The 27841-nt window shown below is 48.8% G+C and overlaps 2 protein-coding genes across 5 annotated transcripts; one reads left to right on the forward strand and one right to left on the reverse strand.

The window, feature by feature from the left end:
• Window positions 1-419: 419 nt before the first annotated feature.
• Window positions 420-16591, forward strand: RHEX (regulator of hemoglobinization and erythroid cell expansion). Of its 4 annotated transcripts, XM_047704967.1 has the most exons (8): window positions 420-491; window positions 2383-2474; window positions 9175-9277; window positions 12116-12371; window positions 12581-12681; window positions 13786-13914; window positions 15060-15271; window positions 15819-16591. In XM_047704967.1, exons 4-8 carry the CDS (start codon window positions 12361-12363, stop codon window positions 16017-16019), a joined length of 654 nt encoding a protein of 217 aa, XP_047560923.1. In that variant the 5' UTR covers window positions 420-491; window positions 2383-2474; window positions 9175-9277; window positions 12116-12360; the 3' UTR covers window positions 16020-16591. The 4 variants fall into 4 exon arrangements, with proteins under 4 accessions (XP_047560923.1, XP_047560921.1, XP_047560925.1 ...); XM_047704965.1 differs by lacking the exon at window positions 9175-9277; XM_047704969.1 differs by lacking the exon at window positions 9175-9277 and having other exon boundaries at window positions 15201-15271; window positions 15819-16585.
• Window positions 16592-22931: 6340 nt separating this feature from the next.
• Window positions 22932-27824, reverse strand: AVPR1B (arginine vasopressin receptor 1B). Its single transcript, XM_047704056.1, has 2 exons — window positions 26885-27824; window positions 22932-23260 (listed from the first exon to the last, which is right to left on the reverse strand). The coding sequence occupies exons 1-2, from the start codon at window positions 27822-27824 to the stop codon at window positions 22932-22934; spliced, it is 1269 nt and encodes a 422-aa protein (XP_047560012.1).
• Window positions 27825-27841: the final 17 nt, after the last annotated feature.

The following is a 27841-nucleotide window of genomic DNA, read 5'->3' on the forward strand; positions in this document are numbered from 1 at the left end:
TCATTTTCTAGAGGAAGAGCAGGAGTTACCTGATGGGAAAGTGGGTTTCAGAACTCATGCAGCAAGTGAATGCTAGAGGTGGGACTCGAACCCAGTTCTCTTGACTCCCCTACCAATGCTCTTTCCATGCTAGCAGGCCTCGTGCGTATTTGTGGTATTTAAATGTGAGTTCACATGGAGATAAAGAAACTACTAATCTCCTCCATCTACGTAAACTGTCTGCAGAGAGGAGCGGGGTAGAGCCCTGCAGAGAAAGATAGAAAGTGCTATCTGCTGCTTCACTCCACTCTCCGCAACTGAGCTAGATGATAATCTCTGAGCAGCTTGCCCCCGCCCAGCTAGAAATGGTGAAATAGTGTGACTGACCTCCAATGACCGAGAAGCTTCTGGGTGGGGCTGGCGGGGGCGGGGAGGGGGTTGGTGGGGACGCTGTTTCCATTAGGACGTTGCTGAAACACAAGCTGGGGTCAGACGTTGCTTGTGGTCCCACGGTAAGTAGCCTCTGGGGAGGTGGATTTTTAAATTAGTTGGAAGAGTGTGTGTCTGTGAACACAGAGTGTGGAGGTCTCGGAGGGGATTCTCTGCCTGTGTGCTGGGATTGCAGAGCGTGGAATTCACTTGCATTCGGCTTGGAGTGGACCTAAGATTGAACGGTTTGTACTTGATGGACATTAGTCTCTTGTTCCCGAGACCTAAGATGTGTGTGCAGTAACAGCCGTGGCAATCAGAGCTCCGGCTAGAAGCTGCGTAGACCTTGGATCCAGACAGAGCTAGATCCAAGGAACTCTGCTAAACCTGTGTGAGCCTCAGTTTCTCCATCTGTAAAATGGGTGTACAACCACCCACCTTCCACCGTTGCTCTGAGGATAACAGACAAGTAGTACATTTGGTGCCTAGTGAAGTGTTCCATCAATAATAGCTATTAATTAATCATTCTTATAAAGTCAATGGGGAACTCGATCCCAGAGACTATCTCCCTGCAGGAGTACTGTCTTTAAGATTTGTTCCTAGTTGCAAAAGACTGGCATATGTGGAGGGAAGGGACTGGGGTGGCAATTTGAAAACGTTATGAGTGGGAGTCAGAGACTGCACACCGTCACAAGGAAAGTTGGAACAACGGCAAAGAGTGATAAGTGACCCTTACGTAGAGTTTATCCTGCACCCAGAACCGTCCTAAGAGCTTTACATAGACAAATTCATTTTGTCCACACAGCAACCCTGAAGATGCTGGTGCTATTTATTAACAGCTTCTCTTACAGTTAAGGCAACTGAGGCACAGAGGTGTTAAGTGACTTGACTGAAGTCAAACAGGGAAAGAAAAGCTTCTGGAGAACGTCAGCGCCCAAGAGCATGCTTAGAGCCGTCCTCTGGGAGTTCAGGAGGCGCAGGGCTCACGAGTGCCAGTGAGGCGCTCACAGAGGACTTGGTGATGGGCCAACCTGTTTCTCACTCTGTATATTGACCTTGTTGTTTGAGCCGTGGCAACTCTGCTCAAAATGATACAGTGAGTGGGATAGGCTGTGCAATTGGCAGGACCCAGGGCAAATGAAAATCTGGGGTTCCTTGTTAAAAAATGATTAAGGATCTAGAGATGGCAAGAGCAGAGTCATAAACCAATCCAGGGGCCCTCGCCAGACTAGGCTACATAGGTGGCAGGCCCTGAGACCCAACTGTGAGGCAGGAAATGTGGAAGCTTCCACAGTCTCACTTATCCCCTGTGATAAACTCTAGGAGGGAGACATTTGACTTCCCAATTAGCAGAGGGGAAACTGAGACTCAGGGACATTGAGCGGCTCCTCCAAGGTTAAATAGTGTTTCTTCTAGATAAATGGCTTGAATTGCGGTGTGTACGGAATGTGACAAAACGTGACAGAATGATTTGGCCCTTTCAGTTTACTGGGAGCTCTGTGAGGCCAGCAAAACAAATCTATGAACACTGCTGAAGTTGCTTGCGATTCTCCAGGTACTTGCTGATTTAGGCTTAGAACTAAGTTGCATTCAGGTTGCATTGATCTCAAGTAATTACTGATAGAAAATGCCTTCCCCCAGACTACGAATTCGAGATTTTGAGTAATCTGTTTTCTTTCTTAAAACTTGGCTGTGCCTGTCCCTATAAATGTGTATTACCAGAGATGCGGCAAATCTGGTGAAACTCAGACTTGCTATTTCTGGTTGACTTGAGTCTCTCATCATTTATGTCCATGTTATACTCAGGGAATTCTAGAACAACAACACATCGGAACTGGATCTATTTAGCACACCACCCCCCTCGGTTTTAGACAGAGAAACTGAGGCTCAGAAAGAAGTGACATGTCCAAGGCGGCTGAATTTGCAAAGTCACCAAGCTGGAGAGTTGGTCGGGGTTCTCCTTTCTCATTCCAGATTATGTCCCAGCCTCCTGGGGCGAGACCCCTGCCATGGTAACCAGCGCTGGAGGGAATTCAGAGAAGATATTGCTGATGCCCAGGACAAAGGTGATGCCCTAACTCTCTGTTGTCCCCTTCCCCATGGTGTCTTGCAGACTTCACTCCTCCCTTCTCACTGTTGGATACTTTGACCTTCTCTGTCCACTGGTGCGTGGACATGGCAATAGTCATGGGAGTAGGGACCGTTTAGGACTGAGGATTTCCCAGGACCATATGGCTTCGTATCTTTGGTTGCTTATAATTCTCATTTAAAAATCATGGGTGGGTGGCGCCTGGGTGGCTCAGTGGGTTAAGCCTCTGCCTTCAGTTCAGGTCATGATCCCAGGGTCCTGGGATCGAGCCCCCCATTGGGCTCTCTGCTCAGCATGGAGCCTGCTTCTACTTACCCTCTGCACCTGCCTCTCTGCCTACTTGTGATCTCTAATAAATAAATAAAATCTCTTAAAAAATTTTTTTAAAAGTAAAAATCATGGGGGAGCCCTGTTTTCTTACAGGGCCCATTAGAAATGGGTGCATTGTAATAGGTAAGCCGGTTTGTGTTCAATCCTCTGTTTGGCTCTGAGGATCCCTCCCTGTTGAGCATCTCTATATGCAGCACTTGACTAACCTTCTTAAATATTGTGTGCAGTACAGTGAAGGCTCTGGCCCCAAAATAGGGTTTGAATTCTGTCCTCTCCGTGGGGGATTAAAGTCCGGTTTTTTCGTATGTAAAATTGGGACAACAGTAGCTACCTTGTAAGTTTGTTATTCTGATGTTTAAGCAAGATAATTTATAGGGCCATCTGGCTGGCTCATCAGTAGAGCTCGTGACTCTCAATCTGGGATCCTGAGTTCGAGCCCCACATTGGGCACAGAGCCTCCTTTAAAAAAATTCAAAAAATAAAAAATAGTAAGATAATTTATGCAAAGTGTTTTGCATGATGCTAGCATATAATAAGCCTCCGCAATGTGTGTGAGTTAAGAAAATGAAACAGGCGCTGTCCTCATTTTTCAGATAGAACACTGAGGCCCAGGGAGAGAAAGCAACTCATAGCCAGGAAGGTCAGAGCAGAAATTCCAAACCAAAGCCATCTGGCCACCAAGTCCCTACTCCTCACCATCTGCCTGTACCTACCCGTAAGGCTGCCTTACAGTGAATCCAGCTTTCTCACACAGTATCTTATTTACGTGCGGCCAAAACTGTGTGGAAGCCTGCCGAAGACAGTGGCTTCCCCTGCAGTCAGGGCTGACGGACGCATTTCGCTGGACTGCCCTGTCCCTCCTTCTCCATCATCCATTGCCTGTTCTTCGAAGTTCCCACTCTGACTCCTCTCTGAGTGTTCTGTGGAATGGGGATCAATTTTTCCTCCAAGGCAGTACATATTACAGACATCGTGCCTTCATCCAACTTTGTTGTGATGTCTCTTCTGCTTTTCGATTTTTTGTATGTTAATGTCTTGGTTTTTCAGGTACAATGAGAGCTTTTGAATGTTCAGATGGTGTTCTCCCTTCCATCCTGTCCATCAGACTATTTCACACAGAGCCACACACCTAGACCACTCAATATATATTTAATTGGAACTCACACATGTAGCTGAATATCTCAATGTTTTATTAACATAGTAAGATACAATTTATGTAAATAAATTTTTTTTCCTGGGGCGCCTCGGTGGCTCAGCCATTAAGCGTATGCCTTCGGCTCAGGTCATGATCTCAGGGTCCTGGGATGGAGCCCCACTTCTGGCTCCCTGCTTAGCAGGAAGCCTGCTTCTCCCTCTCCTACTCCCACTGCTTGTGTTCCCTCTCTCGCTGTGTCTCTCTCTGTCAAATAAATAAATGTAAGTAAAATCTTTTTTTAAAAAGTATTCTTTTTCTGATTAGAAAAAAGATATGTTAACTACAGAAAACTTTGACAGTGACAGATAGTATAAAGAGTTAAACACCACCCACAATACCCAGTTTTGTTAACATTTAGGTATATTTTCTTCTATTTCCCCTTTTCAAACAAAGTACGTTTAAATGAAATCTCTGATTCAATTTCCATAAGTTTATATTTGTGAACAAATCTATATTTGACATGCAAAATTACTGTCAATGAACTATTCTGGATTTGATGAACTGAATCAGGTGACTGGGGGTTATTACTAAACTAATGTAAAAGACAAAAGAGTTGAATGACCCAAAATGTTCTTTTTTGTACAAGGTTTTATTCTTTTAATATTTTTAATACGTTTTGTATGTGGCTAAATATAAGTGCATGATATATCTTCATGGAACAGACTCCTTCCCCAGATTAATTTTTTCTCAATGTAATTTTAAATGTTGGTGTAACATTCCACTCTGTACCTTCACCGTGATTTATTTAATCTTTGTTTTTCAATGAAATATTTTCCCATTTTCACTTTTATAATTGGTAGTGGGTAAGACTACCTTGTAATAGCAGCTTTGGTCCCATTCTGGATTGTTTGTAAATTGTTCCATGCCTTTTACCCATTTACCAATTGGGGGTGTAAAGGTTTTTCTTAAGAAATTTTGGGGAAAAAAATCTAAAACCTTTTAAAGTTACACATAGCACACGCTTGTTCTAGTGCTTTTATCTATTTGCCTTTAAATTTTGTTTATTTGACTTAAACATATGAAGTTTTAATATTTTCGAGTCAAATCTATTTTTCCTGTTGCTTTGTGATTTCTTCCATTGCATATAAGCTGAGAAAGTTTTCTCTCATGTAGGATTTAAGAACTATTACTGAATATGTGAACATCCAATCCATTTCCTTCTACTTAATGTCTACTTGAAAATATTTACTTCTTTAATTCCTTTGGAATTATTTTGTTACATCCCATCTGGATGCAAGCTACTTTTTGTTTTTCTTATAGGTAGCTAATTCATTATTCTGTGCGTGACATTTCTTTTTTTTTTTTTTTAAAGATTTTATTTATTTGAGAAAGAGACAATGAGAGAGAGCATGAGCGAGGAGAAGGTCAGAGAGAGAAGCAGACTCCCCATGGAGCTGGGAGCCTTATGCGGGACTTGATCCGGAAACTCCGGGATCATGGCCTGAGCCGAAGGCAGTCATACAACCAACTGAGCCACCCAGGCGTCCCTGTGCGTGACATTTCTTAAATGACACTTTCCTTTCCTCCCACTGATTTGTGAGCCACTTTTGTGATTTATTTATTATACATCCTAGCTAATTTTTTTCAAGTCTACACCACCCTTTAAAAGTGGTATGTTAGGAGGTCCCTGGGTGGTTCAGGCTTTAGGCGTCTGCCTTCGGCTCAGGTCATGATCCCAGGGTACTGGGATAGAGCCCCGTGTCGGGCCCCATGCTCAGCGTGAAGCCTCCTTCTCTCTCCCCCACTCCCTCTACTTCTGTTCCCTCTCTTGCTATCTCTCTCTCTCTCTGTCAGATAAATAAATAAAATCTTTAAAAAATAAAAAAAAAAATTTAAAAAGTGGTATGTCAGGGGGCACCCAGGAGATGCAATCGACTCAGCGACCAACTCTTGGTTTGGGCTCAGGTCGTGATCTCAGGGTGGCGAGATGGAACTCCATGAGTTTCTCTCTCTCTCTCTGTTCCCCCTGCGCTCTCTCCTTCAATCTCTCTCTCTCTCACTCAAATAAATAAATAAATCTTTTAAAAAAAGAAAAAAAGTGGTATGTCAGGAACCTGCCTGGTCACAATTCCTTTTCACATGTTTTAGCTCTTCTCAATTGTTATTTTTCCCCCTGGGGAAATTTGAGATTTGATTTGGAGTTGTAAAAAATTCTCACTGTAGTTTTGATTGGAGTTATTCAGAACCAACAAATTCATTTCAAAGTGATCTTTTTCAGTCTTCTGGATTCCCAATCTGAAATATCATGTGTCTATTAGTTTATGTCTTCTTTAATTATTTATTTATTTTTTAAAAAAGATTTTATTTTTAAGTTTCTGCACCCAACGTGGGGCTCAAACTCACAACCCTGAGCTTAAGAGTCTTGTGTTCCCCTGAATGAGCCAACCGGATGCCCCAATTTTTAGATATCTCAGTACATTTTTATCACTTTCTTCAAATTATTCTCAGCTCTATCTGGTATGATGGCTGCTGAGGCTCCTGGTTCTCCCTCCCTGCAATTCCATTTCCTAACTGGTTATTGTTGATATAATAGGGAGAAGAACTGATAATTTTAGAATATTATCGTGCCCTCAGGACTTTCTCAAGTACTCTCATCAATTCCACTACTTTTTCAATCAGTTCTTTGGGGATTTCTAGGTATATAATCACGTCTTTTGCGAATAAGGATGAATTTGACTTGCCTTTGCCCCAAACCATGACTTTATTGCTTTCATGTATCAGTTAATAGCTCAGCTCCAGCACGAGCCTGCCTGGGCACCAAGTCCTGTTAACTCTTCTTATCATCTTTAGCAAGTTATTTAACCTCTCCTTGTCTTCGTTTTTGCCCTCTGTAAAACGGAAATAATAATTATACCTGAATTTTTAAAAAAAGAAAAGGAAAAGGAAAAAATAGTACCTCCCTCTTCCGTGGCTGTGAGAACTAGACGAACTATATATAGAAAAGTGTCCCCAAGCTTGCCCAGTAACTATTCCAGACCCTTATGATTATTGGAGGTTGGAGGCTGGAGGGACTTCCAACTTCCCAGAGTTATAATTGCGAAGATTAATTTTTTAAAATGGTTACAGCAGACATCCTTGTTCTCAAATAACCGCTAAAACATTTTACCGCTTGGTAAGATGTTGATTATTGGTATCGAAGAGATAGTCTTTATTATGGCAAGAAATAAGTCTCATATTCTTATTTTATTAACTTATGAAAAAAGAAACGAGTATCTGACTTCATCCGACGATGGTTTTTGGCATATTATGGAGATCATCATTGCAAAAACTCCATTTACTGATGCTCTCTTCATATTCTGTAATAGGCAGTTCCCTGTAATGATGGAGAGCTGAGCTTGGTTTGCTGTTCGGCTCTTCCAGCAGCGGGGGAGGGGTTGTGGGGAAGAGGGGTGGGGACCAGGGAAAATTGTTCACCCTTCCCAAGCCTTTTATGGTCCCATTTAGGAAATCGGGATCATGTCTATTCTTGCTGAGCGAGAGCACAGCTCCAAAGAGCTCATCTCTTTGGCTTTGTTCTCTCTCCACACCATTCAGCTATGCTATGGCTCAAAATTTTAATTTTAAAAATAAGCTAATGAAGATTGCAGAAGAAGTCTTTTTAAGGGATGCCTGGGTGGGTCAGTTAAGTGTCTGCCTTTTGCTCTGGTCATGATCCCAGGATCCTGGGATCGAGTCCCCCGTCATTGGGCTCTGCTCAGTGGAGACACTGCTTCCTCCTCTCCCTCTGCCTGCTGCTTCCCCTGCTTCTGCTCTCTCTCTCTCTCTGTCAAAAAAAAAACAAACAAACAATAAAGCCCTAACTATATTGATAGCAATTATTGATTATTGCAATCCGTGTGGTTTTCATAGAAATCTTCTATTATGCTCTTGTTTTGAACCACTCTTCGTAGAGTGACTCTCTCCAAAGAAAGCATGTCAGGCAGGAACGCAGTGTGTCCTTATTATTTCACGTCAGTGTTGGGTTGTACCAACTAAAGGCCCCTCTATCATTAGAAAGGGGAAGCAGAAAGATGGGATCCAGGTGTACCCGGAGGTCTTGGGATTTCCAGGCAGGCCTGAAGTGAACAGAGGAAATGCTTCCAGCACTCTTCTGGACTGTGGTTGGCAGGTCCTTGGCTGGATGCTACATTAGCGTTGGTTCATGTGTCCAAACTCAGCAGGTCAAAGAGGGCAAGACAGTCCCAATCTTGATGATGGGATGAGCCAGTGGCAAACTCTCTCATGGTCCAGGCACTTTTTTTCACAACCTAATTACCCTAATTTGCTCATTTCCTGGTTATTTGGTATGTGTGTGTGTGGGGGGGTGCAAATGAGCAGATGTTTTTGCCCACTGTCTGATCAGCAATCTGCAATTAGACCCCAAGGAACAACCTGTTCATTGTGGTTAGGGGCCATTAGCCACTTAAATAATGACATCTGTCATCATTTTTGTACCTCATCCTGTCCCAGTTCTTATCTTCAAACTATACTCAACATGAGTGCCTGAGTTTCCTCAAATAGACCGGCTCAATTCTAATAGCTCTACTCTAGGCGCCATCTTGGTGAAGTGTTTCAGATCTTCCTCCATTTACAATGGGGTTAGGTCCCAATAATCCCACTGCAAATTGAAAGCGTCCGAAGCCTGAACTGCATTTATTCTACTTAACCTACCAAACATGGCTTCACCTAGCCCATCTTAAACGAGCTCAGAACACTTACATTAGCCTATGGTTGGGCAAAGATCATCCGACACAGAGCCTATTGTATAATAAAGTGTTGAATATCTCATGTAGCTTATTGAACCCGGCACTGAAAGCAAACAACAGAATGCGTATGGGGGTGTGGAAGGGTCGTGAGTGTATCGGTTGTTGACCCTTGTGATTGCAGAGCTGACTGGGAGCTGCCCAGCATCAGACAGGGTACCGCACCGTGCCTGGCCAGCCCGCAAACAGATCCAGATTCAAAATTCCAAGCACGATTTCTACTGAATGGGTGTGCTTCCCACCACTGTCACGTCTAAAAATCAAGTCAAATTGTCAAGGGGGCCCAACCATAATCACTGAGTGCTTCCCCCATGCCTGGCATTGTGTACCGGTCTTTAGAAACAGCATAATGCACCAAGCCCACACAAGAACTCAGTGAGGCAGAGGCTGTCATTCTCTCCATCTCACAGGTACAGAGGCTGAGGTACTGAGTTTAATAATTCCCAGTTGGAAGGGAAGAGAACTTGGACTCTATCCAACATCTGTTGGACTTTAAGCTTGATCCTCGCACAGGTTCAGTGTGTCATTTGGCTGGTAAGATGTTTGTAATATATGAAAACGATGGAAGGAAGTAGAGGCATTATAATTTAATATAAAGAGCCAAAAGAAGGTATCGGTTTTAAAACAACGGAACACTGATTTAATGCAGTGATTCTCAACTGGGGGCAAGAGTTGTTGCCTCGGGGTGGGGCCTTTGGAAATGTGTAGGGCCTTTCTCAGTCATTGTGGTTGTCCCATTAACCCATTAAGATGGTGGTTTCCTGGGATGTCGAAATGTCCAGCACAGCGGAAAAGAGTTCTAGACAACAATGAAAGATCTATTGGAGCTAGAGCTCAGAAAAAGTGCTCAGAAATACTGATAAAGAGGAATAGTAGTAACTCACAATGAAGCATCAAACTCAAGGGTAGCACACTCAAATGGCTTCAGGGGTCAGTCAGGGACTGAAGAGTACATATCCTTCTCAGGGTCTCCAAATCCAAGTCTTGAAAGGACCTCATCAAACAGAATCACCGGGGCACCAAATTTGGTCTGTGAGCCTCCAGTTTGGAGCTTTGTAACGGAGGTTTTTCTGACCTGGAAACATGTTTACGATACATTCAGTGACGCGGAAAAGCTGCCGATCAGTACAATGCTGTGTTTAGAAAAGACTGTATACGTGTACACATGTATTTACATGCGCACATAGGAAGAGTACCCATAGTTATGAGAATATGTAGAAAATGTTACAAGAAAATGTTACAGAATAAAATGCAGGTGATTTTGTGAAATGTATTGCTTATTTGCATTTTAAATTCCACCACAAATGTCCGTTGGTTGTTTAATTTTTAATAAATAAGGAGAGAGAGGAGCCTTAAAAAAAATTAAAATTCGAGTGTGGTTTCAGAACACAGCCCTTAGTGGCTTTCTGGCCATTCCCTCTGATGAAAGAAAGAGAATAATTTCTGTGATTAAGGACAAATGAGACATTGAAGATGAGGTAATCAATACTAAACCACTAGAGCGCCTTTGAAACTGGAACAACACTGTTGGTTTCCCAGACACACTGGCCTCGCTTCTAGCTCTTTCCTGTGATGTTCACGTCTTTTGTGATTCAATAAAGCTCTTCTGTTAAAGTCCAATCTCCCTTTTGCTGCTGCCCCGGAAATCAATACTGGAATTGGCTTCAGAAATCAATACCTGTCAAAATTTTAGGAGGGCTTATCCAAAATAAGTCAAGAGCAAGGCATTAAAACTCTCATCTACGCCTTTTTTCAATCAAGTTGCCCCGACCCCTTGAAGATCATTGTCTTTTCCTGAAAAACCCCCATTTTGCTTCATCTCCATTGTTTTTGTGTTTTATTTCCAGCTCTGTAAATTTTATGTTGTGCACAAGTCACTTTTTTTTTTAAGATTTTATTTATTTATTTGACAGAGAGAGATCACAAGTAGGCAGAGAGGCAGGCAGAGAGAGAGAGAGGGAAGCAGGCTCCCTGCTGAGCAGAGAGCCTGATGTGGGACTCGATCCCAGGACCCTGAGATCATGACCTGAGCCGAAGGCAGAGGCTTAAACCACTGAGCCACCCAGGCGTCCAGCACTAGTCACTTTTAACTGAGCTTTCTTTCTGGAGTTTGCTGATCACTGGGGGCAGGGAGTGGGGGCGATACTGGATTTTCTATGCACTTGTCTACGGACTTTGGGAACTTCCTGGAGTGTTTTCTCACCTGCCTGTCTGGGTTGTGTCTCCTTCCCGCTCCCCTGAACCCCTTCTAACCAGAGCATGATGCTCGTGAAGCAACCCGCCGCGTTCAACTTGAAAAGCGAAGGGTAATATTAGGCGCCTTCGGGAGAAGTAGCTAGAACTTATTATATAGGAAAAGGAGCGGGTTAAGGACGTAGGATGAATAAATTGGATATGTGTTGTTTCCAACATTTGATCTTGTGAAGTCACGGCCAAGGACTAGCTTTTACTGTGTGAAAGAAGATGGTGGTATTTTCTCTCTGGAAACTTCCAACTGGCCAACACCCACAGCCCTGGAGAGGCCTTCGTGGCAAACCCCACACATCTTCCTGCCCAACACAGCCTTCTCTCTCTTTTGACTCTTGGTCCCAGTTCTGATCTTAGAAAGCCCCGGTGTGAGAACCACAATTAAAACAAAAGTTTTCAGGACTTTCCACACCACCCTTAGCCCTTGGAAACCTCAATGACAGTAAAAGTCTTGTAAAGGTTTACAGTGTACAACAGGACAACTCGGGGGTTGTGCCCCCATCTCAGGACGGTGTAAGTAAGTATCCTTTCAAAAGTTTTGAAGTTGTCCTGCCTTTGAGTAAACGCCATATTCAGCAAAATGCTGATGAAATACATACGCTGATTTTTAAAATCCGCATATCCGTGGGCATACATCCAGAGTCTTGGTCCTAAAGCCCCATAAAGCCGCACCCGGTGTGCGTGTGAGTGTGTGTGCGTATGTGTGTGTATTTAAGATCTGGGTTTCTTCTGTGACTCCCTCTCGCTGCATTTGCTTGAGTGGAACCCTTGGCACTTCCAGCAGCAGGCTCCCCGGGAGCCAGGACCAGTGGTTGGACTTGTCAGCTTGAGTTTAGAGCCCAAAGCTAGGCCCGGCCGCGTACCGGCTACATGACCTCAGCTGTGTCCCTCTGCTCTCTGAATCCCACAAGCTCGTTATTAGACGGGGGTGGGGGGGGGGTGGGGGGTGTCTTACAATCTCTCAGCCCTGGGCCGCGTGAAAGAGGTAGGAGGGGACTCAGCACTGTGGCCGGCATCGAGTGCCTACCCCACAACCTCCACCCTGCCACCTGCTGTTGGGTACAAATACGTAACGACTAGTTACTCCTTCTTTTGTATATTCAGAAACTGCAATCTGGGGAGAGGAAAGCCAGTGGCCCCCTGAGCAGCTGAGTTTGCCTGAGGGGAACTGGGGCGTAGAGCCCCGGAGTCCTAGCAGCCGCCTTGCCTCCTGCGTTTCTCCTGGACGGTCCTGTGGGTGCCCTGCGTGCAGACCAGGTGCCCAGCCTGGTGCCCCGCACGTCTCCTCCTTCTGCCCCTGGAAGAGCCTGAGCCTCACTGGCGACCCGCGGCCGCCCTGCAAGCCCATCATGCTGACAGAGTGAGTGGGGTTTTCCAATCAGACTCACAGGTGTAGCTGGCTTCTGAGCACGCACACCACCCTCCCTGGCTGCCCAGAGAGGCAAAGGCACCAGCTCTGAGACACACAGCATCAACCAATGGCTGTCTCTAGCTGGGGGCCGGGATGGGTGTGTGGCTCTATTAGAATCTCTGCAGCCTCTGACTCCGACCCTTCTCCTGTCCCAACAGAGACATGAAGCTCTGGCACGGCTTAGTGATTGCAGTGGTGTCCCTCATCCTACAGGCCTGCCTCTTCGCAGCCATCGGCTACCTGCTCAGCAGGCACATGGGTAAGTGGCCTTGCATTCCCTTCCTTCCTAGCCACTTGCAGGGACCGTCCCTGAGCCTCCAGCAAGACAAGCCCCTGAACACCCCTGGAATACCTACTTGAGAATCCACTGGCCAGATAACCCCTTACTGGGTAATTCCCCACTCTTACCCGAGCTGTTTCTGGTTGGGGATGTTGGCCCACAGTCCTTCCACTATCCAGACCTTCTACCCAGAGACCAGCTCTGGCAGTGCTCTCGGGGGTGGGCTCATTCAGCCGGGGTCTGACTCATCTTCTTCATCACCGCCAAAGGACTCAGTGGCCAAGACATGGCTCTGGGTATGACTGGACTAAGAGACTGGCTTATATTCTTGAAGTGATTCACGATGGAAAATAGAGAAGTTCTGTTCTGGGATGACATTATAATTAGGGAAAGTAAAATAAAGGCAGTCTAAAATAAAGAAATAAAGGAAGTAAATAGTGAAAGGCTTCTCAAGCCATCCATCCATCCATCCATCCTTCCATCTATCCATCTATTTATCCCTCCATCTATCCATCCATCCATCCCTCCATCCATCCCTCCCTCCAGCCATTTGTTCATTCATTACAACAGGAAACAAAACAAAATTCCCTGTCCTTCTATAACTTGCATTCATGGGGGGAACAGACAACAAACCAGATAAACAGGTAATACACACACGTGTTGGATTATGGTGAATGCTAGGAAAGAAGACGATGAAGCAAGGCAAGGAGATAGGAAAGGGATGGTGGCCAGCAGTACTGACAATGACATGCCGACATTTGAGTATAAACCTCTGGAAGTGAGGGATCGAGATGCATCTGCAAAGGCCCTGAGGCAGAAGGGTGTTTGGTAGCGAACAGCAGGAGCAGAGAGGCCAAGGTGGCTGGAACTGAGAGGAACAGTGACACCATGGAGGTCCTTGGAGGCTGGGATTTCAGCCTGTACTCTGAGCTAGGCGAGGGCTACTGCAGGGTTTTGAATGGAGGCCTGAGGTTTGAAGAGGTCCCTCTAAATGTTTTTGCCCTATTGAGGGCAGTGCTCAGAGACAGTGTGTGCTTGCTTAATCTAGAGCTGCCACTGTTGACCCTTGCCTTGTCCACTTAGCCAAGGAGAGTGAGCGGCTACTGAAAGGGGCCAGGCTTCAGGCCCCAAACCCCAGCCCTGCCCACCATCAGCTACTTCCTGCCAAGGAGAAGACTCCCAGCACCTCTGTGTCTGAGCCCCGTTATAGGCGTGAGTAATGGGGAGGAAGAAGTGGGGGTGGGAGGGAGTGAACTTGTCCTAAAGCTTCTTCTGCTCTGTCTGGGCCCCCAGGGAGCCGCCCTACAGCGGCCCTGCTCTGTCCCCGTCTGCCCAACCCCCCGCTGGAGGATTTCTTGCGCCCACCTCAGGGAGGGCCTTGCCAAGCCTACCTTTTGCAGTAAGCTGCTCTTCCTATCACATAGGGCCCATCTCGCTGGGTTTGTGTGGGTCTGGGTTTGGTCCAGTGTGAGCCACTGCAGAAGGGGTTTGGGGCTGTCTCCGTTCTGTCTCTGTAATACTATGGCGCCGGTCAGTGGGGCGGCCAAGATGTCAACCGCCTCTGCTGGCCTCTGGCCATGGGACCCGGGTGTTTTAATAAACACGAATCTTGGTAATGGTTCAAATCCCCATCCCCCTCTGGCGAGTGAACCAACAGGGACACCACCCTTTTGCTTCCTCTCAGGGCTGGGGAGACGCACCAGGCCACTGTTCACACAGTGGAAATGGCTGCTTCTACAGCAAGACCACAGCCCCACTCTACTCACTCCCCAGAGATCACACTGTTTCTCATGGTTTATCGCTTGGCTGATTTGCGTTTGCTCCATCTAATTTTAGTTTTTCAGTTGGAGGGATCTGGTGGTCAGGCTTCCCCCGGCGCTGAGATAAGAGCCTGTGGGGACCAGAAGAGAGCACTCATGTGAACTCAGTGTTTCTGTGGGAGGGGAGGGGAGCTGGTGTTGCTGGGACCCTGGCCCGAGAGCTTCACCGGAGCCCTGGCCAGAGACTCAGCGATGCTTTGGATCTCAGGGACCTGGGAGGTGTCATCCAACCCTCTTGCTTCACGGGGAGCAAAACCAGACACAAAGAGGGATGTCACCTGCCTAGAGCTAGTGGCGGGTCTAGATCAAAGCCTGTGTGGGTGAGGTCACTGTGGAGGCTGAGCTGTTTGCTAGGGGCTGCGCTGTGTCCTCGTGTCTCTGCTTGCCCCTCCCGACACAGCCCAGCCCTGGGGTATCAGCTTCTGGTTTTAGATGGAGCTGGACAGAGCAGTGGTGCCGGGACTCTTGGGTGCATTCCTGACTATTTTGGGGGTCCTTCCTCCCCCACCTTTCTTCAATTCCTTTTTTCTCTTTTAGACGGGCTCTGTATTTCTCTTCCCCACTTGGCTTTGCGAGGCTGGCTCTGCCTGTCTTTGTTTCCTTCTTCCTTCCATTGTGTCCATCCCCTCCTAACACCCCCTGGCTCTCCTTGGAAGAACAGTTTCTATTTCTCCCTAGACGACAGCGACACATCCTCAGGTAGCTCTGACAGCTCGGACAGCTCAGGCAGCTCGCCTCCAGCCTGCCAGGTAACAGACAACCCTAGCGAGCCCAGCCTGTCGTATGCCATTGGGGTCCTTGCTGCACAAGACTTAGCACCACCCAGGCTGCCCCAGCTACAGAGATGGGAGCAGGGAAGGCAGGCTTCTTGAATCTTTACAGCATCCTTAGGGGATGGGCAGGGGTGGGGGCAGGCTTACAGCAACACAGATCATCCACACAAAAGGGGGTCTGAGCGGTTTGTAAAAAGGCAAGTATCAAATGGGTCATCTCCTCCTCCCCATACCCCAGTCACTGAGCCAAAGTCCCCTTTGAGTCCTGACCTCACTGGGATTCAGTCCCCACATCTTTCCTTAAACCCATGAATCCCCTACAGACAGGAAGCACCAGGCAGTCTTCCCCAACTCCCCCTTCCCTGCTCTCCAACCGGGCACCTGGGAGCTGGCTACTTTCCCTTCCAGCTTGAGTGGGGGGAACCATGCCTCCTTGAGTGAGAGTTCTGTCCTGGGGTTCCCCCCTCCTCTGACCCTTGTAGGAATCTTGACCCCCATGCCTCTGCTTTTTCTCCCCTCTAAGGCCATGAAGAATATGAATTACGCACAAGTGGTCTTTTCTGTCACCAAAGAACTAAAAAATGAATCTTCCCTGGACTATGAAAACATCAAGGAAACCACAGATTATGTGAACGTCAATCCAAAAAGCCACAAACCCAATTTCTGGACTTTCGCAAAGCCTGCTGACTCTGAGCCGGTGGAGTACACACAGGTGGCCCTGTGAGGTCTAGGTCTTTAAGGGGGTGCTGTTCTCCAGAAATTCTTGCACTCACCTTGTAGGGGAATGACTTTTTTTATCTCACTCAGCAAGAAAGAGTCAGATCAGCTATCAGGAAGAACTTCCATGATCAGTATGAACGAGGGGAGATATCAGTAGAGAAAGCAGGAACGTCTTTCTCCATAGAAAATTGTGAAAAAAAATTTTTAATCAACTGTAGTGGAGTTCTGTTTGGCAATCTTACCATTAAATGACTCTTGGAGCTCTTTAATGTTTGGCAACGAGCAACTTCCTTAAAAGTTTTAAATAAAATGGCAACCCCATGTCTTGGTTTCCTCTTGCCCAACCCGGCATGCTGCCTCCTTCCAGAGCTGCATCTTGCTGAGTCGTGCTGTCCTACCCTCAGCACTTTAAGTAGCACTTTAAGTAAGCTTAGAAAGCTCCCCATCATTCAACCTTTGAATTCCCCGTTTCTTAGGAACGAAAGCTGACAGGGCCCTGGTAAATACCAACTAGCAGCCCAATCTGTAATTCCAGGGGACAAAAAAAATCTCCCCCAATTCAACCCAATAAAGTGCTATCTTCTTTTCTGGTTTGTTGTTTGTTTGTATTAAAACAATGAGGAATAAAAGGGCACTTTCTTAACTGCATGAAGCCCAGCTTGTCTCTAAATCAGCTGACGCCGTGGTATTTATGGGTAAAGGGCCTAGACACAGTTTGACTGAATCATGAATGGAGTAAAAGTGTCCACAAGCCTGTCATTTCCTTCCTCTGACACTGCCCTAGAAGTTCTCATCGGTGAAACAGAAGAGTTGACAAAAATAAGGACTGTCCCTGTTGGAAAGGAGGATAAAATTTGTCATCGTTTGTAGCTACCCTTCTCCTACAAAACCTCAGAGGATTTACTTAACATATTTTAAAATTGATGATGAGATACACATACAATATACTTTTTCCAACAGGCAGTTAAGACACGAAGTGAAAAAAATTTTTTTTTGGCTCACAACAGTCCACTCAAACAGTGGACGCCCCAGGACCTCCCCTAGCCAAATTCAAACCCCAGAGGAGGGGCATGCAGGACTTTGAGAGGACTCTATCTTTACCTGTGCTCCACCTGCTGGCTGCAAACGACTCTTTGCGTCCTGGTACTGAGAGTAATGGGCAGCTTTCATCTTCCCCAGCAGCTCGTCCCCAAGATGATCTGAAGACTGGGTTCTGGTTTGCGTTTCTGGGGCTGCGCAGTTCTGCCTGTTCACACATCCCTTCACCTCTTGGCTCTCATTGTGCTTCCTCTCCCGCTCCAATTCGGATGTCTGTGCCCCCTTAAATTCCTATGTTGAAATCCCAACCCCTACGGTGGTGGCATTAAGATGTGAGGCCTCTGGGTGTGATTAGATGGGGAGGGTGGAGCTCTCCTGGATGGAATTAGTGCTTTTGTCAAAAAAGACCCCGCAGAACTCCTTAGCTCCTTTTGCTTTGTGAGAATACAACCCACATGATGTCTTCCACCCAGAAGACGGTCCTCACTCTAGCTCACTGACACCCTGATTTTGGACTTCCAGCCTCCAAAGCTGAGAGAAAGAAAGTTCTGTTCTTTATAAGCCCCCCAGTTTGTGGCATTTTGTTATGGTAACCGGAATGGACGAAGACAACTGCTTAGAGAGCTTTTCTTAGTGGGAAAAAGAATTTTTATTGATCAGAGGGGCAGAATGAGGAAGAAACACCAACAACATCACCACCAGCAACACGTTCTTTGTATCTAAAACTGAAACTTCACTTCTTATTGATCTCTTTTTAAAAAAGAAAAAAAAAAAAGAATTTAAAGGTGTGCTGAAGAGGTTCAGATGAGTTATCATACACCCAAGGAAGGCTGGGCAGGCCCACCATGGAGACAGGTCCCACACCAGGAGAGGGGACAATTGAAATAGTGCAGGTAGAGGGCCTCCTTTCTGCAGGATTCTGGAAGGGCCCCAGAATCCAGAGAACCACACATTAAAAGAACATTTGAACATCTGGGTGGGTGAGGTCAAGGCACTTAGACCCAGCTGTGGGGACAGGCAAGAGCCTGTACCAAACATGTGACAGAAGGAAATGAACACAGAGCAATGAAAACAGACCTTATAAATGTTTGGGCAGATTGGGTATGGAATGTTGAGATCAGACATCGTCAGCGAAAATATTCCAGAGAAGGGTGACTTCTGACCTTCTGACCTGAATGAAGCCTGAAAAGTCAATTGAAGGGAGAAGAGGCAGAAGGAAAGGGAGCAGGCCTGCCCAGCGCAGGCTCTCCATTAATGCTCCAGGAACTGACCGGTCCTGAACCACAGGAGTCTGTGCCGGGGCCCCCTGGAGCGGGGAGCTGATATCGGCGAGCACAGACATCTGAATGCCACCAACCATCTGATTAAGGTCTGTAAGGAACTCTGTTATGACTGGCTTCCAAGGTATGATACTTGTAGCAAATAAATATATCCTGGAGGTTAATTAGCCCCCACCCCCATTGCTGGTCCATTCTAGGAGGGTCCTGTCTCTATCTAGGGTGGAATGTGAGACTGCCCAGTAACTAACGGAGACTGGTGCCCATCGATGGTGCAGATGACTTCTCAGATGCCATGATAAGGGAAGAGGAGGGCTGATTTCCCATCCTAAGGAGTCTGGACCAACAAGCTGATGGCTGAGGCCAGCTAACAATGTGAAGTGACCCGCAAGTTCATTGCTAACCATGTTGCTGGAAATACAGCATCCTTTTTACTTCCATGAACTTGGAAGGTCAGCTGTGTAAATCTGTACAAACAGTTGCTTGTATGAGTAACCACCTTTTGAGGAGCTCAGTGTTCAGCAAAATGAAGTCTGGATTCCCCCGTGAGTGTGGACTGAATTAAAATTCTCTTCAACTTTATCTTACAAGATACAGAGAAACTGATCTGCTACTGGCAATGAGTGGTTGATGACATGCCAGTTATGAACTGGGACTCTCTAGTGGGCCAGAATTAACATGACCTGTCATCAAGGGAGTCTTGGTCTAAAGGAGCTAGCATCCTAATACCCACTACAACCACAGCCGAACTCCATGAGTGATGCTGTGTTACTGGCCAACAAGACCCACTAGGGTGAGGAGGTGTCTTATGCCCACCATCAGTGGGCTTTTTCTCCTGGGATCAGGATGCATATCTGGGCTCAGGGGGCTCTCAAAAGGCCTCCTACCCCAAGCCCCAGCCTCTAAACTGAACACATTATAACAACTTCAGTTCCTCTGTGTTTTTGAGGTCCCATTCGCTCTCTCAAACACTCATCTTTTCAGGCAACAGTCTCTACACTCAGTCCCTCCCCTTGTCCTTGTTCTTCATCCTTTCTTTTTGTTGTTGTTGTTGTTTAGAAGATTTTATTTAGGGCGCCTGGGTGGCTCAGTGGTTTAGGCCGCTGCCTTCGGCTCAGGTCATGATCCCAGGTCCTGGGTTCAAGCCCCACATCGGGCTTTCTGCTCAGCAGGGAGCCTGCTTCCTCCTCTCTCTGCCTGCCTCTCTGCTTACTTGTGATTTCTCTCTGTCAAATAAATAAATAAAATCTTAAAAAAAAAAGATTTTATTTAATTATTTATTTACTTATTTATTTAAGAGAGAGAGCATGAAAGGAGAGAGGTCAGCGGGAGAAGCAGAATGCCGGCTGAGCAGGGAGCCCAATGTCTGTCGGCCTCGATGTCAGACTTGATCCCAGGACTCCAGGATCATGCCCTGAGCCAAAGGCAGTCGCTTAACCAACTGAGCCACCCAGGCGCCCTTCTTTGTGTTTTCTTGACAAATACATCCTCCATGAGCTTGACAGAGAAGCATGTGCCCAGGTTCTCTCCGGAGAACTGGGTCAAATGGAGGAGACAAAACTCCAGAATTTGTAGGGAAAGGTAGTGGCTATGAGAGCCGAGAGGCAGACTTCCCTGTGGGTCCGGTCAGCTTCGGACTCACTTTTAGCTCCATACTGCCACCTTGTGACCCACAGACCAAATCCCAGGACACTCTTGTTTTCCTCTCAAGTGGGTGAAGATCCCTCCCCACCCCCTCAAACTCTCTTCCCCATCGCCACCCCACTCCAGGGGAGCAAATCTTATTTCAGCTTGAATATCCCGTTGTCCCCGCTCCTAGGAAACAAACAAGCCTGGAAACATCCTGGTTATGGAGTTTCATGGTCCAATTGTAACCCCATCTCCAGATACCTGACCCAGGAGCAAGCTACTGCAGCTTAGGCTGAGTCTAGAGCCCCTTGATAAACAAAAGACTCATTTACATACAAAACACAGACCTGGACATCTGGAAACTCAATGGCCTATACCAAGCAGCATAAAAAACCATTCTGAGAAACCTTCAGTCAACCAATTCCCTCTTGCCATTCTCCGCCCTGCCTACCCCTTACCCTCCTGCTCCTGTGCAGGTTCTCTGGGACTGAGCACTGTACTCCAGAGTCCACAGGATGGCATAAACACTTCACCAAAGTGCCCAGCCCAGAGACAGCATGGTTCTATCTCTCCCGGGGTTTGCTGTCAAAGTGAGACTAACCCCAGACGACAGAGACCCTCTTTCATGATTCCCATAAGAGGTTACTCACCAGGAGCAATCTGGAGCCGGCCATCATTATCTCCCCTGTAGAGTGTTCTACGGTCTACTGTCTTACAGCCCACCACCCCCCAAAGGTAGGCATTGTTGTTTCTAGTTGATACGGAACCCATGGCTCAGAGAGATTTGAGGACTTGCCCAAGATCATACAGATAGAAGAGGGACAAGAGCAGGACTCGAACCCAGGTATTTGGAGTACAAAGGTGGTGTCCCTCCTACCTCCCAGTCATCACGGTGAGCAACAGTTTACCCAGTACTGACTTGGACATGAGGGACCAGACCTGTGGTGTGAGGGTGGTGGGTGGCTTACACGCACAGGCAAGAGAAACTTCTGCCGCGCTTGCTGGTGTGGGAGGCTCCTAAGCCCAGCTCCACCAGGACAGTTGGACAAGGAAGAAGAGGTTGGGTGTCAGGGACTGACATGGGCGACAGAACGTGGTGAAGAGAGACTGTGGGCCCTCACCTCTGCCTTGAGCCTTGGTCCCATTAGGGTCTAGGTCCCACTGCCTGGTTGTTTAGTACTGAAGGCTAGGGACACTTTGCTCACTTACAACACTCAGTTCAGGCTCTTTTTACAGAAGCTGAAGGAAGCTTCTCAGAGCTGAGAGGCCTCTTAAAGCTCAAAGTTACAGCCATTTCCTGCAGTTCCCTAGGAATAGAGGGCAGTGAACCTGGTCGCTGGGGCTGTTCTCAGGGGCTTTTCATTGCATCAGCAGCCCCGTCCTCTAGCAGAGAGCTCCTGGGTCTACCAACCACTTTTACACCCACAGTCCTATTTGACCCTCATAACAGAGATGAAGGATTAACCAGCATTCTCCCCATGGTGGCCATCAGTGGTGGCAGAACCGAGACGTGGTTCTCCTGACTTTCCAGCTGATGCTCTTTCCATCACCAGGGCCATCTCTTAGATTAGAACCGAAATTTGGGAGGGGAAGTCACCCCGGGGTCGCAATCCCACTGGAGATAATGAGGAGGAACAGGGCAAAGCCCCAGAGTCCACGTGCTTGACTGCCGCTCCTAGTTTCAACATCGCAGAACTGAGAGCAAAAGTAGACAGCATGGCCACGGCGGGACCCGCGGCCACCAGAATTGAGTCCAAGGGTATAAATGTCATTGTCATGAAAATCCAGCAATTCTTCTTCTAGAGCCTGTTGGTTAGAAAAGGCTCTACTGTAGCCCGATGCCCAGTCTTGCAAAGTCATGACAGGGTAGAGATGGAAAAGATGAAGGCACATAATGATGCAAGTTGATCATCTCTGTCCTAAAGGGTGAGAAGACAGAGGCCCAGAGAAGGGAGGCAACCTGCCCGGGGACACACAGGCACCTGAAGGCAGAGCTGAGTCTCAAATCCTGGCCTCCTGACTTCATCACAGCAGGCATGGCTCACAGTAAAGCTGTGAAAGCCTCAAGGAAATTCAGAGCGTAGATCCAGCCAGACTTTCTGTAAGGATGTCTCCTCTGCTCGTCCCAGAGGAAGGCGCCGTGTGGGTCCGCTGGGGGAGGAAGGAGAGCCAACAAGCCACACTGCCTCAGAGAAACTTCGTCCACTCTCTTACCGTGCTCATTTTTATCTTCTTTCCTCCCTCTCTCACCTGCTCTCTCCCAGTGTGTCCCACCCCTGAGGGTCTGCTTTGCCCTGGCACCCATCCTATAAAGGTGAATGATGGGGGTGGGGAGGAGAAACACTAGCGTCCGTGGATTTTTCCTAGCTACAGGTGCTGTACCAAGTCCTCCATTCCCCCTTCAGCAGACAGGCCGGCACAGCGGGCAAAGCTGGTGCACCTGCCGTATCCATCCTCCTCTTTGGTTTCCTTCCTGAAAGATGCCTTCCCATAGAAAACAAACAAATCCAGGATCTGGGTAGAGAAATAGGACCCTTCTCCGGGGTTTTCACTTCTCCCCACTCCTGGTTGCACCAAGTGTGCTCTTCAGGGTAGGATGGGGACAAACAGTCAAGGCGGGAGACCAGCCAGAGTCCTTGCCCCCTGTTGGACCCCCTTGCCCCGCTAGGCCTGCCTGAGACCTGAGGCACCTCGTGGACTACATGGGTGGGTTCCCAGGCACGCTGTGAGTGCGCAGGGTCAGGGAAACAGAGGCTTTGACTCTCCCCGATTCCCAAGGTGTGAGACTGGGAGCAAACGAGGGTCCGCCCGCATACCAGAGGCACCAGTAACACCAAAGGTAGGGCAGCCATTCTGGCCCCCTGACCCTGCCTCAAAGTGGGCTCCCCTAACTCCAACCAGGGCCCTCCCAGCTTTTACAGCCAGTGCTGACACGGGCAGAGATCCTCGCTAGCCCCACGGGCGACGGTTCCCTAAAAGGCGATGGTCTCAGGGGAGGCTTTGCCATGCTCCTGCACTGAGCCCTTCCGGGAGCCTTCGGACCCGGGGCCCCCACAGAGCCTGGGGCTGAGCGTGAGGGTGGGCAGGCCGCTGGAGCAGGTCAGCAGCGTGGTGTGGCAGCCCGAGGGGCTGTCGCTGGAGAGCTGCGGGCAGGGCCGGGGCCGGGGTCCCCCGCAGCAGGCCAGGCGGTGCAGGGGGTGCGGCCACAGGTGGCTGTTGAAACCCATGTAGACCCAGGGGTTGCAACAGCTGCTCAGGTTGCCCAGGAGCATGGAGATGGTGAAGGCCACATTGGTTGAATCTGCAGAAGGAGAAGCACAAGAAGCCTGAGAATTACCAAGCTGGGTGGGATCTGGGAGAGATTCCAAGACCCCACTGCGCAGAACTGAGTTCCCAGCGGGGAGAAAGGACTCCCTTGGGTTCTAGAAGCAGAAAGGAGCACAGCTGGGACTTGGAGCTGGGACTCCGGCTCCAGAGGCGGATGTCACTGGATCTCATCTGGGACCACAGGGTAAGGGTATGAGCTAAGGTTTGCTCCAAGGTTGACTTTTGAGGCGTACACAGAGTCAGGAACAGGACTAGTCCAAACAGGAGATGGTGTCATTGTTCCAAAACCCAGAACTTGCCTCACTTAATGGAAAATAACTATGATTTTAGAGCAAGTTCAGGCCCCTTTGACCCATGTTCTCATTTATGTCAAAGATATGGGTGCACACTGTCCAGCGCCGTTCATCCTGCCACTTAGGAGTAGGGCACGGGAGCCCTGATGGTGCCAGGCCTCTGCTGGGGGCCTGGGAGGGCAATCAACCCCATGGGCCACCGTGCAGGTCCCACGGCCTCATCTCTGACTGCAGTGGAGGGGCAGCTGCTAGGAACAGGGCCCCCAAGCATCCCGTTCCAGACTTGCTTGTATCCTCAGGGATTATACCCAAGGAATGCACCGTCCTTCAGGGAAAAACTCATTTCTCTCTTGGACAGTCAAAATGGGAGCGTGCAGACTGATAAGATCTCTCCCAGACACGAAATTCTTTCTGATGACCACATGGAGCCCCATAGGCCAGTGGGACGGCTTCCGGGAGGGGCTCTGACCGCCTTCGGGTTGCCCTACGTCCCGGCCGTGGCCCAGGTTGCACACTGCGGAACCTTCTGCAGAGGCTATGGAATCACTGAAAGCAAGGTCAAAGCTCTACGGAATCTTAGGGGTTGTGACACAGACGTGAAGGCGGCCCCACCGACTCCAAGGCAGCCATCCTGCACTCTTGTGCAGTTTCAGCCAACAAATTCAAAGGCAAAACTCAACTGCCTACTCTGTAAAGCACAATGAGACCTTCAGAGACTCCGGTTCCTTGGGCACCTGGCCCATAACTGTGTTCCGGGGTGTGGCCCCAGCAAAGGGAAGGTGCAGGGTCAGGACGCTGGGGTGAAGACACAAAGCAAAATGGTGAGAAGCTAAAGGCATCTGGGCCTGGATTGACCCACGTAGGGCAGAGAGTCGGGGGCAGCAGGGAGCACCTAGACGTGCAGGAGGGACCAACAACGAACGGAGCCTCCTTCATTTTCCCTACATTCGGGCCTGCTCCCCAGCTCACAACACCAGGAAGCTGCGGAAGATGTGGGAAGTTGCTTTGGCTAAGGGAGTGGTGTTCACCCTATCCCCGCCCTCTTTGAGGACAGGGACTGAGGGTTTCCATGAGTGCCTTCGCCTGGGAAACATCTGTTGGACCAGGCCCCCTCGGAGCCAGGCCCAGTGCAGGGGCCGGAAATGGGGCCCGAGCGCCAGGGTCTGCAGAGCGTCCAGCGCTCAAGCCTACAGAGCAGACCGGGACTGACCCGGACTGCTTCCCGGCAGGACCTCAGCAGACAGTCGGGGGCAGAGCAAGGGCAAGCAGATGGGCTCCAACCAGAGACTCATGGACAGGAGGCCAGGAAGCCGGAATGCTATGGAAAGGAACTGGGTGTCCTGGAAGGTATGTTTAAAGTAATGGCGGATCTCAGCCCAACTAGAAGGGCCTCAAAGGGTTTCCAGTTTCCAGAGAGAGCACATTGCCTTGTAAGGTAACACATTGTTCCTGCCCTCCCTGCTCAGAGCAACTCTGGGTTAGTGGTAAGTCACTAGGCAGGTGAGGCGTGTAGGGACGTACTGAGGGGCAGGCTCAGGGGTAGTGACATGGGGGGCAAGCAGGGAAGCCCACACTGACTGGGTGGCAGGGTCTCCATCTTCTGGGAGGTTCCTCGATGAAGGGACAAATGACTCTCCACCGCACCCACCCCCCACTGCCATTGGCTAAGCTGAATTGTTGAAAGTCAAGCCAGGTCTTGGCTAATGCTCGGGCCATAATGACCTCGGTTCGGGTCCCGGCACCATGTCTTACTAGCAGTGGCACTATGGACGAGTTATTTCACCTCCCTGAGTCTCAGGTTACTCAGACATAAAGCAGAGAAGGCCTCCGGTAAGCACCGAGGACCAAATGTGCTTGGCACTAATCTTTCTTCTGTTCTGTGCTTGACTAGAGCGGGGGTGGGTGGGTTTCCTATGGTCGGTTAGAATCAATGCGTTCATTGCTTAAAGGGTAATTTGCAAATGGCCTCCTGTCCGGAGGGATGTCCAAAAGAGGGGATAAATTGGGACCGTAATGGTTGGTGTCGTTTTCACACTTCTCTTGCAGGCTTGTGTTCAATTCATGAACAGGCTGGCTCTTATTTAGTCTCTCCAGAAAAACAAAGTATTTGTCTTGAGTGTGTCCTAAGATGAGCAAAATGAGATTAGAAACAAAAACACACAGCAATGGGGATCCACTCCCTGGAAGCTGGTATGAATTGGTAGCCTGGGTCTGCTGGTCAGCAAACTGTCAGGAAGCTTCCAGAAGAACCTGTGCTCATGGCCTCCCTCGGGGGGTTACATATGCACCCATTATACATCCCGGGCCATGCACATGACTCGCACTGCATAGAACCCAGACACCCCCATTCACAAACACGCAGACGACTTGACTTGCTCTTGTCCCCACATCCCACTCTTCTTAGGGGAGCAGGAAGGGACGTCTTTGAACGCTGTTTTCAACATTTAAGTTGCCCACACATAGCCCTACCTCCCAGAGTACACACTCATCCTCAGATGGCTGGACTGTCCTGCAGTGTCTAAAGCTCAGGCGGTTTCCCTCGACCTCATGCCAGAAAAATGACAGTAGCAAGGCCTCCTTTGTGCCCACCAGAACATGGTCTTCATGGAGGATCCCAGGATCCCATTTTGTCCAGATCCAAGAACAGAGCAGGGGGTAAGGGAAAAAAGACAAGGAGATGGCAGGCCTACTTTTCAACTTTTCATTTTGCCACCCACTGGCTGTGTGGTCCTGGGTAAGTCACCTTTCCCCTCTGAGCCTCTCTGCCCCGTTAGCAGAATGAGGGAGTTGAACTTGCCATTTCAGGGTTGTCATGTGCCAACAGGCTAATTAATTAGAAGTGGTTGTTGAGAAGGAGTTCAAAGTCATGCCCAGGCTCAGGAGGGGAGAGTGCTGAGAGACACAGCTCTCAGCCGTGGTCACCAATCGTCATCCTGGACAATTTGAAAATTTCAACCCGGTCATTCTATGATTCTAATGCTCATCTGTGAAACTGGCAGGTACTTGGTTGGCCAAATCTGCCAACAGTCAGATTTTGCTAAGTCCACGTAATATTGTTAAATGTTTAAATAGGTTCCCAAAATTTTAACTATGGAAATTTTACATAAAAGATATTCACAGACATCCGTAGGCTGGATGGGAGTTGTAGCCGCCCCTTTGCGCAGGGGACAGGCACCACCTTTCATAATTCCTTCGCTCATCTGTCATCGGCCAGGCCCTGGGAAGCTTGAGAACCCTGTCCTAAGCCTGCCGTTCTCCTTTCCTTGTTCTTTTCCACTCCCCCTCCCCCACCAACACACACTTGCCTTCATTGGGGGCATTCTTGTCCCACACGGACCACATCTGGACGCTGAAGAAGGGTGCCCAGCAGGCGATGTACGCCAGCACGATGACAAAAGTCATTTTCACGGTTTGGATCTTGGCCCTGGAGATGGTGTTGATGCTGCTGACTCGGGATGGCAGCCCCCGTGTGGCCACAGCTGGGCCAGAAGGTGAGGTCCTGTCCCACGTCCTCCAGCCCCTTCCTTCCACCTTCCGGGCCTGTGTCTTGACTTTGAGGTTCTTACAGATCTCACGGTAGATGAGGCTGTAGCAGGCCGTGAGCATGGCCACGGGCAGGACAAAGATGGCCAGGGTAGTCCAGGTGATGTAGACGCGAGGCCCCCAAGGGACGTGGAAGTGCGCCCAGCAGTCCAGCACCCCAGTGCCCTGGATCACCTCTTGCAGAGAAAAGATGAAGACTTGAGGCAGGCTCAGGACGGCAGCCAGCAGCCAAGGGGCGGTGATGAACGGGTAGGCGGACTGGCTGGGCTGCTGGAGGCTGCGCAGCGGGTGACAAACTGCCAGGTAGCGGTCCAGCGTCATGGCCAGCAGCATGTAGGTGGAGGCAAACATGCTGAGCACCTGCAGGTACTTGACGGCCCGGCAGAGGAGGTCGGGGCCCTGGAAGCGGTAGGTGATGTCCCACAGCAGCTGGGGCAGCACCTGGAAGAGCGCCACGCCCAGGTCGGTCAGGGCCAGGTGCAGAACAAACAGGTGCATGCGGGAGCGCTTGCGGCTTCTCTGTCCCAGGGTCAGCAGCACAGTCAGATTGCCCCCTGTCGCCAGCACCAGGACAGTGGCCAGGACTCCAATCTCTGCCTTGGCCAGCTCCTCATCCCGGCCCAGCCAGGGTGTGGTGGCATTGGGGGCAGACAAGGTGCCCTGGGGAGTGGGGTTGGCAGCCCAGGCAGGCCCAGAATCCATGGCTGACTTTGCTGGGA

The sequence above is a fragment of the Lutra lutra genome, chromosome 15 (assembly GCF_902655055.1).
Source record: "Lutra lutra chromosome 15, mLutLut1.2, whole genome shotgun sequence".
In the NCBI taxonomy this organism is placed as follows: Eukaryota; Metazoa; Chordata; class Mammalia; order Carnivora; family Mustelidae; genus Lutra; species Lutra lutra.